Source organism: Castor canadensis, chromosome 7, assembly GCF_047511655.1.
Source record: "Castor canadensis chromosome 7, mCasCan1.hap1v2, whole genome shotgun sequence".
NCBI classification, from domain to species: domain Eukaryota; kingdom Metazoa; phylum Chordata; class Mammalia; order Rodentia; family Castoridae; genus Castor; species Castor canadensis.
In genome coordinates, this window is record NC_133392.1 from 162,597,252 (window position 1) to 162,608,758 (window position 11,507).

General features: G+C 58.0%; 1 protein-coding gene across 1 annotated transcript; it reads right to left on the bottom strand.

Moving 5' to 3' along the window:
• Positions 1 to 798: 798 nt before the first annotated feature.
• Vwa1 (von Willebrand factor A domain containing 1) lies at positions 799 to 5,675 on the bottom strand. Its single transcript, XM_020155589.2, is given in 5 exon segments — positions 799 to 1,792; positions 1,794 to 2,094; positions 2,195 to 2,473; positions 3,917 to 4,474; positions 5,509 to 5,675. Coding segments are annotated over 5 exon segments (1,326 nt in total). The 5' UTR covers positions 5,582 to 5,675; the 3' UTR covers positions 799 to 1,677.
• Between the last annotated feature and the right edge of the window lie 5,832 nt (positions 5,676 to 11,507).

Below are 11,507 nucleotides of genomic sequence, written 5' to 3' on the forward strand. Positions count from 1 at the left end.
AAAAAAAAGCTCACAGTGGACTGGGGGTGCAGCTCAAGTGGCAGAGTGCCTGCCTTGAAAATGTGAAGCCCTAAATTCAAACCCCAGTACTATCAAAAAAATAAAGTTCACAATGGCCTCACAAAGTGGCTGGCCCTTGGCATGTGTGTAAATCCTAAAGGGTATCTATCATGGACCCTCAGTGGGCAGAGGACTAAGGGCCAGGAGTGTGGAGGGAGACGGAGCAACAAACCATTCACTGGGAGTTTGGGACAAAACCATTCTGTATAAACTGTTCCCTGGGGCCTATGCTGATCTGAGATGTGGCCCAGATTTAAAGACTTAAGAAATGCCAGGGATGACACAAGGGGCAGGTCCTCCAAGAGAGGACCTTGGAAGAGACACTCCTTGGTGTGGAGGTAGTAAAATAGGAGGCTCACATCCCACCACCTGTGAACAGCTGGCATCGGCCTCTGGTAGAACTGAGGTGAAACCAAAGCCTGTGCCAGGAATGGATACAGGATGTATGGGCAGTGGGCCACAAGCTTTGAGGGGAACAGCCCTGCAGAGCCAGGTCCTTGATCCTCTGGTTCCAGCAGTGCACTGGTCCAGATGATCGGTCCTGGGCTACAGAAGTAAGGTCTAGGAGTTCTGAAGACAAGGTGCAGAGAGGGACTACAGAAGGCCAACTGGTCTGTGTCCAGACACTGGGCACCCCACCTCCCCGACACACCATGGCCCTGCACACTGGGCCTCTGACGTTGCCCCATCCACAGCCAGTGTTTTGACCAGAAATAAAGCATGCTAGGGAGACTGCAGTATAGGTTTACATCTGATTTACTGTAGTTGGAGTCTGGGTTGTTAGTGGAGGAGAGGCAAAATGAGCATGGGTTTAGGCAATTCCGGGAGAACTGGGGGCTGCAGGGACAGCCAGGTCCTCACTGCCCTTGGCAATTTGTCCAGAGCCCCCGGGCAGTAGATAATGACTAGCTGGAGGCAGCCCTGTGCACGATCCCTCAGGGTCAAATGTTGCAGAGTCCTGGTGAATCCACCCAGGGAGGACTGGTGTCCATTCCCAGGGAGGACTCCCACCCTGAAGGGGGAGAAGCCTCCTGATTGCTGGCCTCAGTGGTAGGGGCACTCCTGTCATCAAGGTCCCCAATGCCAGACTCTGGTTCCATTCCTCCCAAAAGGTGCTCTCTGATAGCTGGGCCCAATCTGGGTCCAGGGCAGGAAGTCAGGACCAGTGGCCCCAGCAGGCACTGACCACCAGCCTGGCACAGTCTTGGTGAAGACTACCTGGTCACACCATCAGCCTCCCAGCACCCCTCCCTGTCCTTCCGTCCCCTCACGAACCCTTTGGGGACCCGTGTCGGCACCAGATTTTCCCCTTTCCCTCTCCACTTTCTATCCATGGGCAAACCTGAGTGGCCCTGGGCACTCCCTCCAACCCATGCCGGCCCTCCGACCAGAGGGCCGGACTTCTCACAGAGGCCGTGGCCTCCGGTCCTGGGCCGGGGGCCAGTTCTGGGTCTGATGTACTCGACCCACCCTCAGACACCGTGTCCATCTCCCCGCCAAATGGTGCCCAGATCTGGGCTGGCACAGTACTGCCAGGGATGCGGCAGGGGAACCGGCGGGCAGGCCTGCGGGAAGAGGACTGGGGGGGTCTCGCGGGGCAAAGGCGGGGCCGGCACCCTATCCCCCAGGGCACAACCTCGGCTTCGGCACCCACTGGGCTGGGGACGAGGAGCCCTCGGATGGCGGGGCGGGCGGCTCAGGCGCCGCGTCCCCCGGCGTGGGGCGGCGTGGACCGCGGGGCGCGGCTGCGCTCTCCCGCGGGCGTGCAGGCCTTGGCCGACAGCGCCCTCTCGCGGCCAGAGCGGAAGACGGCGGTCACGGTCACCAGGTAGGCGGTGCTGGGCGCCAGGCCCTGGACGGTGGTGCTGTTGTGGCCGGCCGGCACGTCCACGCGCTGCACCGCGCCGCCCCGCAGGGAGCCGAGCTGCACATGGTAGCCCAGCGCGGTGGCGGGACCCAGCGCGGGAGCCCAGCTCACGCGGAGGCTGCGCGGTCTGACGTGCGAGAGGACAATGCGCTCGGGTCCCGGCTCCTCTGTGCGGGGAAAGGGCCGTGAGCAAAGGGGCGCGCGCACCCCCCCGCACGCGCACCCCCCCGGTCCATCCCGGGTCCCACTCGGCTGCCCCCATCCCACCTGGCAGCGTGTGCACTCGCACGTGCTGGGGTCTCAGGAGGCGCACGTTGGACTCGGGTAGCAAGGCCACGTCATAGTCTGTGTCCGGTTCGAGGCCCGCCCACGTCCAGCCCGTGGCGTTCCCAGGCAGCTGTTGGCGTCTCACAGCCCCGGGCTTGGCGCTGGGCACCAGCTCCACCACGTAGTAGCCCGAGTCCCCAGTCAGCAGGGGTGGCCAGGCCAGGCGGAAGCCGCTAGGTGTGACCTCCGAGGCGTGGAGCTGCTGAGGCTGCACAGCATCTGAGGATTGTGTGGTGCAAGGGGTCAGGGGAACAGAGTGGCCTCCTAAGCATCAGGGAGTAGGTTTCTCACTAATCCAGGGAAGACCTGAAGATGGCCCCCAGTAGGACAGGTGGGGCCATCCACCAAGTATATGCTGGACTTAGGTCAGCCTGGACAAGCTAGCAGATCTAATGATAGGCAAAATGATGACTGGGCTGAGGGAAGGGTAGAAGAAGGGTTGCTGCCCACCCCACTCATGGCCCCACCAGGAACTCCCTGTTTTAGCACCAAACCCAGACTCGTGGGGAAGGTACAGTAGTCACTACCTATACAGGCCAGTAGCCTAGAAGAAGTTCCCTCAGGTGATAGGGCCTGTGTGAGAACAGAGTGGCCAGCAAAAGGTCCAGTGTCAACACAAAGAGGGACCAGAGAGTGCTTCCAGGATATGGAAGGTTGTACAGGAGGCAGCTCTGGGGGACAGTGGAGACATGACAAGTGGAGGGAGGACTCTGGAGTGGGCCCCTGGGCCTGTGAGTAAGGCTGATAAAGTGTGGGAGTCAGTTAAGCCCATCTGGATCTTGATATTCCCCCTGGCTAATCCTGGGCCCCAGCCCCAGAAGCCCCCACCCTACCACCCGATTCTGAAAGCAGCCTTTTCTCCTGTTCCCTCCAGGCTCAGCTATGTTGATTGACCCAGGGGCCAGATGTTCCTGGGAGAAATGTTGGGAGGACCCTCCACCCCTTTCTAGCCCACAGACCAACTCCTTCCTGCTCAGGGTGGATGATTAACCCATAGGAAAGAGATTTGGTAAGGACCTTGGGGTGGTGGCATTTTTCAGTGGCTACTGCAGATCTAACCAGCTACCTGGCCCTTCATCTCCAGCTCTTTCCTCTCTGGGGATTGGCTGGGGAGCTCTGGAAAAAAGTCAGTGTGGTGCTGCTCAACCACTGCTCAGCAGATCTTCCCTGTAACAGGCCTGCAGTGAAAACTGGCTCAAATCCCTCTATGGCTGTCCTCAACAAGAATAGGTAGGGGCTGAGCTCTGTGGAAGGCACCTAGCCTTTCTGCTTCCCCCCTCTGCAGGCACGGTGGGCCTGGTGAACCAGTTGGTCCTTGGACATGCTTGGCAGAGTCCCAGACTGAGGACCTCCTAACTCATCCTCTCTACCTAACCCCCCACATCCTACCCAATGTACCCTTAGTCCCTTGACCCACATCTGGCAGGGAGTCCCACCTGGAAGTGGTCACTCTTGCCTGCCCCTGTCTCTCCACAGCACAAGTGTTGGGGTACATGTGGGCACCCAGTCGAGTGTGTTCCTGGATGGTGCACAGAGAAGTTGTGAGTCAGTCACCTCCCCATAGCACCCTCAGGGCAATGGGCACATGAGTTTCCCCTGAAGTTTCAACCCCTCCTGCAGCTCTCAGCTAGGGCTCCATGGGCCCTGCCTCCTCCCACCTACCGAGAATGGAGCCTCGCAGCTCCTGAGCGATGATGTGTAGATCATCCACGTCCACGAAATGCAGGTGCTTCTCAGTAGGGGCCGAAGCAGCTGCTGACAGCTCTAGCAGGTTGCCCCTGCCAGTGCTGACAATGAAGACAGTGACACCCAGGTCTTTGAGTTCCTGCATGGGTGGCCCCACAGGATCGCTGGAGCCCCCGTCTGTCACCCACACCAGTACCTTGGGCACCCCTGGCCGGGCACCCGCTTCTTCAGCAAACAGCTGTTCCTTGGCATATGCCAGTGCCAGTCCTGTGTTAGTGTCACCCATTCGCTGGGTGGCAGCGCGTATGGCATCCTGGACAGCCTGGCTTGAACTGTGCTGGTCAAAGGGAAACTCGGTGTAGGGCTGACTGCCCACATGCACCAGGCTAGCCCGCAGGGCCCCAGGGCCCAGGGGCAGCGGAGCAGCCAGCTGCCCCACAAACTCCCGGACCCGGGAGAACTCGTAGTGTGACACACTGGCCGAGCTGTCCAGCAGGAACAACAGGTCTCCCCGGGGGGCTGATGATGCGGAGCCTGGGGAAAAATACAAGGATTCAGTCCCAGGTGATGGGCTCCCAGACAGCCCCACACCCAGAACAGAACCCCCAAGTCCTGAGATTTCCTTAAGCACATGCTTGCCCTCGTCCAAAGGTTCTAGGGATGGCATCCCAAGGGGGTTTCTGAGCTAACAAGAGGCCCACATACTTTGTGTGTTCCACTCTGTACATGTGCCATATGACTTAGGGTATCCTGGGTTGGCTCGCCCCATGTGTAGAGGAGTGCTGGCCCCTCCAAACTCCCATTCTCCCTGTCCTCAGCAGACACTGAATGCAGGTGGACCCAAGGGTCCTGACATAGGTGTCCAGGAGGGGTGAAAGGTGGCCTCCAGGCTATTGTTAAGCCACAAAACTCAGCCTCCAGGTGAAGCAACAGGCCCTGGGCATGCACAGGCAGCAGGGAAGGGTGGGAGCAGAGACGGAGGGGTGGGGGAGGCAAAGCACTGAACACAGCCCTCCCAGCCCAGATGGCCAAGTTGGAGTCTTGACCCCACTTACAGATGACATCACCCCTCTCCTGGCCCCCACCTTCTGCTCCATCTGGACCCAGAAAGCAAGACACAAACCCCCAGCAGCCTGAGGGCCCCACCAACCCCTGGCAGGCCTCCCCCTTCCTCCAGCCACCCAGCGCCCGGGTGGGGTGGAGATGCAGTTGGGACCCTCCATCAGTGTGTCTTGATTCTAGTCACAGCCTTGGGGTTTCTCCCATGTGGTGGGGCGACTCCAGTCCTCTCACCACCTCTCTCCTGAAGGCCCTTCCAAAAGTAGGGAAACTGAGGCATTTCTCTCCCTTTTCAGGCCAGCAGGGCAAGGAAGACTGCAGCGCCCGCGCGCTCATTAGTATCACGGGGAGTGCCAGCCACAGGTGCCTGAAGTAGTCGACCTGCGTCCCCGTCCCGCTCCCGCAGCCTCCCCGCCCACTTGTCCGGGAGCTGCGCGAGGAGAGCGACCACCCGCGTGGGCAATGGCCAATGGCCGCAAGAGCCGGAGTCCAGGCCACGACGCACTCACCGCTTTCCGCGTGGCTCAGCGCCAGCGCCAGCCGCAAGCTCACCACCAGGCCGAGCGCGGTCCAGGGCAGCATCGCGCGCAGCGTGACGGACGCTCGACCGCAGCTCGCTTTGCTCTCTCCCCAGCGGCTGGGCGCCGGCCGAAGCCAGGTCCGCCCCCCAGGAGGCCACGCCCACAACGGGAGCCACGCCTTCGCCCCGGGCGCACGCACTCACCAGTGCGCGCAGACGCGGACCTGCAACTACTGCTTCGAAGCGCGCTCACAAGCGGACCTGGACGTGCAGTGACACGCAGCACTACCCGAGGCGGGCACACGTGGCCAAGCAAACAGAGACACTCCAGTCTCCTCTTCCTCAGCTATGAGTCTGTGGATCCGCCCTCGTTACCACGCTCCCTGTACCTTGGAGCTCTCCGCTGCCCTTGACTCCTCAGCGTTGAAATTCCCTGAAGTCCCGCCCAAGAGAGCCCAGTGGGTGGAGGTGTAGCTACACCAAGAACAACATGCCCCCACAAAGCCCAGGTTCTCGCTGCACCTTGGCTACAGGGCTGGAAGAGGGGCAGGTGTCCCCAAGGGCTGATCAACAAGGATTGGAAGTCCCTTGGGGTAGAGCTTAAGACACAGTGCCCTGGGAGGGGACTGGAACCTGAAGGGAAGCCTAGGGATGCAAAGCCTTGGACCTTGCCCTGGGTTCTTAGAGGAAAAGACAAGAGCAGAAGGAAGTTGTCTCAGGTCCTGTTCAGTGTGACCATGGTGGGGCTATTGCTACTGGCTTCATAGACTCTACCCAACAAGGGGACAGGATCAAGCCCAGGTCAGACCCCAGCAGGATTGGAGGGGGCCCACTGGTGAGCTGAAGCTGGGTTCTACAGTCTTGGTCAGGCTGGGACCAGAGTGGAGCGACTGCAAAGGCATCTCACAGCCTCCCTGCCCTGCGGTAGGTCTGGGCAGGCTGCTGTCCTTCTAGGATGCCTTCCTGTGGGGTAATCGTGGAGTTGGGGGGTGGGGCATACATGTGGTGGTGATGTGTCTGCCAGGATGTCCATTCCCCACCCTCTGCGGGAGGACGCTCTGCGGGGAGGACGGATGGGCTTCAATGGTTTTCCTTCCTCCCTTTCTGGCAGGTAAGACACCATGGGGCCTCAAGGACCGCCAGAACTCAGCTTTGCCTAAAAAAGGAAGCAGCACGGCTGAGCTTGAGGAGCTTGCGGCAGGAACAAGCAAGAACTGTGTCCCTGCTGCCATCCCCCACCCCCCTTGCCGGGAATCTTGGCAGTGGGTGCTGGCTCAGCTCCACAGACCTCAGGCCTCTGCACAGACCAGAAACTGCTTAGTGCTTCTGCCAAAGCCCCATGCGGGGATAGTGGGTGTGGGCCCTTTAAGTCCAGGGTGTGCCACCCAGGGGGCCTGAACTGGTCCCTAGCCCCCTAGGAGACAAGGGCTGCAATGGAGATGGACATTGTGAGTGGAGACCACAGAAAAGGTGGCACCCCCCACCAGGGGAGTTCTAGTGGGAGGCATGTCTAGGCAGAAGGTACATCTTCAGCTGGCCTGGCTGGCCAGGAAGCTGGGCCTTTGTGGGTCCAGCCCCATAGCTGCTCAGGGCCCTCAGGCCCGAAGTCACACCTCAGTCTGCCCTGCTGCTTGCTGACGCTGATGGGGAAGTTTCCGTCCCTTCTGGAAAAAGTGAGCGGGTCTTCTTGGCAGTGACTCAGGCCCTCGAGGAAGCAGCTGCCCTCCTCCCTCTAGCCTTGCCATTGGAGGGAAAGGGGCACAAGAGGCCCAGCCTCCACCCAGCCCTAGCAGAACTCGGTCATCTGCCTGCCCCTGAGCTCTGCCCAGAGTCACTCCCTGGGACATCCTCCCTATCAGCCTTACTCCTGGTCCCTGTTTAGCCAGCAGACAAGTCTCATCCTTCTGTCCTGTACTGCTTCCCACTGTTGTCCCAATCTCCAGAGGGCAGATGTGGGTAGACAGAGGATCCCAGGAGGTGTGGATGTCAGCCAAGGGTGCAATGGTCAAAGCCAGGGCCAGGCTTGATGCAGTCTCCAGAGGAAGTACAAACAGAATGGTCCGGAAGCCTCCTTCCTCTCTGAAGGGAGACAAGCCAAGGAGGCGAGGGGGGATAAAGAGGTGGATAAAGACAAGGCCAGGCCAGGCCAGACACAGCAGGGCCCTGACCCCCAGCCCTCCACCTCCCCCAGGCACAGCCCCTGCTTGGCCCTGACATCCCAGGGACCCAAGAAGAAGAAACAGTTCCTAAGACTGAGGCCTCCTTGTCCCCACAGCCTTGGCTCAGGGCTAGGAGGCTCAGATGCTCATCCCCTGAGCTGGCCAGCCCTGCCTGTTGGTCTGTAGGGCAGGTGGAGGGGTTTCCCAAAATCCAGGACACCGTTCTCAGCAGGTCATCCCTACCCCCACCCGAGGTCCTTGGGAATGTTCCCTCCTCCACAGTCTTCTGCAGAGAAAAAGAGCCCTTTGTCCCCAGGCTTTGTCACTGTGGTTATGTTCAACCCCAGGGAAAAGGGCAGCTCATGAGGCCTCCAACCCCACCCTTGACCCCAGCTGGGGGCAGAACAGCCTGACCCCCACCCCCGCCTATGAGAGGCCACTTGTCAGTCATGTTGTTTGTATCTCACACCCAAACCCACGCACACACCCAGAACACAGAAACAGGAAGTGGTGGGAGCAGCTGCTGGGAGGCCTGGAGCAGTGGAGTGGGGTGAGCCTGGGCCCTATGACACCACCCCCCATGGCAGTCAGCAGGACAGAGTAAAGGGGCAGCCAAGAACAGCAGGGCCCCTTTGCTCCATTCTGCTGCCCCCAACACCTTCCTCCAGACTTGACCTCTGGTCTTGGATCAGGGACTTCCCAAGGCTCAAGGACCAGTCCTGGGATCTGGGGTCTTGTCTCACCCCCAGAAATAGCTGGAGTGCTGCCCATCCTGTACATCCTGCACATCCCATCCATCATGTCAGCCTCTGCACTACAGACACAAGGCACTGGACACAAGACAAGGGGGCAGGTGAGCACCATATTAGCAGAGATGCAACCCTGTGGACGGCTGGGCTATATGAGACCAGAAAGTCAGCGAGGACACCAAAGAAGTAGGTAGATGAAGGAAGAACCTCTCAGCAGAGGCAACAGTGAGTGCCAAAACCTAGCAGTGGGGATGGGTGTGCGTGACAGTTAGGGAGCTTTGGGGTGGGACCCAGAGGGGCAGACCAAGCTGTGCCTCCTTCAGACCACAGGGAGGCCAAAGGGATTCTGAGTGCTGGGAGAAGGTAGTACAGAGACAGGTTGTGGGGAGGTGGAGGGGCTGACACCATGCCTCCAGGGAGACCCCCAAGTAAGCAACTACTAAATGTAGGCTGGGAGCTGGAGTGAAAGACAGGTGCCCAGAACATGCCACCAGCTAAACAGTAATGTCCCTTCCAGTTATGGAAATGGCCCCCTCCCCCCAACTTTGGTGTCCTCAGCAGGAATTTTTTTTTTTTTTTGCGGTACTGGGGCTTGAACTTGAACTCAGAGCCTACACCTTGAGTCACTCCACCGGATCTTTTTTGTGAATGTTTTCTTCAAAACTGGGTCTCACAAACTATTTGCCTGGGTAGCTTCAAACCACGTCCTGGTCCTCCTGATCTCTGCCTCCTGAATAGCTAGGATTAGAGGTGTAAGCCACCAGCGCCCAGCAGGAATGCACTTCTGACCACATCCCCAAGCTCCTCTGTCCCATCCCCAAGTAGGGTCCAGGCAGGTTCAGGCAGCAGCCCCTGGGCAGGCCCCAAAGTCATTGGGGAAGAAGAAGCAGGATGGAGCAGGCCTATGTCCTATGTCCTATGGGGGAAGCCCAGGGAGCAGGAGGGGGGGGGGCCTTAGCTCTCAGGACCAGGATCTTCCTATTTCTACTTAGCGCACCCACCCTGGCTCAGTTCCTATCTGTACTCTGTGCCCAGCCCACACAACTGGAAGGGGACAGGTCCAGGGCCCAAGCTCAGAGCTGGCTAAATTCAGGGCCCCTCCTAGCTGTGCTATCTGAGGGTGTGCCTGCAAATACTTTGTGAATGAATACACAACTTAGGCAAGGTAGGAACCTCACTGAGCCTAGGCTCTTCACCTGTCTGGTGGGCACAATGTCCCTACCCAAGGCATAAGGGCAAGTAGAACACGCACGTGCTCTCTCTCTCTCTGTCACACACACACACACACACACACACACACAGGCAGGCAGGCTCCCACCCCAGGAAAGGGGACTCAGCCGCTGGAGAAAAAAAAGTTGGGTGATAGAGACTGGTGGGGTCCTTCCCAGGTAGGGTACAGTGTGCTGGGCAAAGGCCAAATAAATACCTCTGGCCTAAAGGAGGGGAGTCTTGTGACTGGAGGGCCAGGCCACAGCCCTATCCAACTTCCCAGGAGCTGCCCAGGTGGTGATGGATAAAGAAAACCCCATTAGAACCCCTGAAAGCTGGCCAAGACTGGCAGTGCCTGGGAAGACCCCAAGGTTTCCTTGCACCCAGGCCCAGGGCCTGTGTGGCTCCCTCATGGACCAGCTCTGGCCCCCAGCATTCATGTTCTGCTCTCCAAGGCTAAACACAGACCCCAGACCCCTTCTGTGAACCTCCCACAAACTCCCCTGTCAATGTTCCTTTTTTTGTGGTGCTGGGGATCAAACCCAGAGCCTCTGCCTCAGCACTTTACCACTGAGCTACACCACAGTGTTCCTTTGAAAGCAGGTGGGGCAGGCTAGGGCTGAGGCAGGTCATTGCTGCCTTCCCTTGGATATCCCCAGGGGCCAGAGGCTGTCTGAGGCTTAGGGCAGTTAGGAAAGCTGGGAAACACCTTTCAGAAACAGGCTGCCTCAGGCAGCAGGGTTGGACCAAGCTCCCTACCCAACCAGTCACTCACCTCCCCACCCCCACCAGGCCCAGCTGTTGTTTTGACGACTGTGGGGCCAGGCAGGTCCTCAGCCAAGGGCTTCCCAGGAGAGTCTTCATCCTCAATTCCTGGTGGCAGCTAGCCCAGACCCTGGCAGGAGGGGAAGGAAGGCAGCCTCAGCTCAGGGGAAGCTCTCCTAGGCAGCTTGGCGACTGGCCGGCTCTGTCTGATCAGAAAAAGCATCAAAGCTGGACACAGATGAAGGTTGGAAAACCCCGAGACATCCGCTGGACATGACCCAGCCACACTCAGGGCTCTGCTGAAGGTCACAGCATGAACCCAATGCCAAGTCCTGACCCTGCTGGTCATAGGCTGAGCCCCACTGGCAATACATGTGCTGGTTCTTTTTAAAAGACTTTTCATGAATGCATTACATCTCTGCATGTAGAGGACATAAGAATACGTACTAAAAGCTGTTGAATAATGCAGGGTGGGAGGAAGGAGTAAGGGAGAGTAACCGAGGGATTGAACTGACCAAAGTTATATATATTCACACTGGGATACATTGAGAAACCCCTTTGAATATTCACTTTGGAATTAAAAATGAAAGACAGGACTGTAAAATAGGTACAGTGAGTGGGGATACTTGTGGGAGGTGAAGAGGGTGAGTGAAGGGGATGAAGGTGAAGGAATATGGTTGATGAGCTTTTCAGGAGGACTGCGGTTTGAAGCCAGCCCAGGCAAACAGTTCTGCAAGACCCTGTCTCGAAAAACCCTTCACATAAATAGGCTCAAGGTGAAGGCCCTGAGTTCAAGCCCTAGTACCACCAAAAAAAAAAAAAGATGAAATCTTTTGCAATTGCTTTAAGTGGGACAGAAAGGGGGTTGTGGGGAGGGAGGAAGATGGTGAGGCAATCTAACCAATGTACAATGTAAGGCTATTGGGAATTGGTACAATGAGTCCCCCCCTGTACAATGAATATATGCTAATAAAATGAAAAAAAGATAAAAATAAAGTCTTTTTATGTACTGGAGGTGTAGCTCAAGCAGTATAGTACCTGCTTTGCAAGCACAAAGCCCTGAGTTCAAACCCAATCCCATTAAAAAAAAAAGAAAAAAAAAGGAA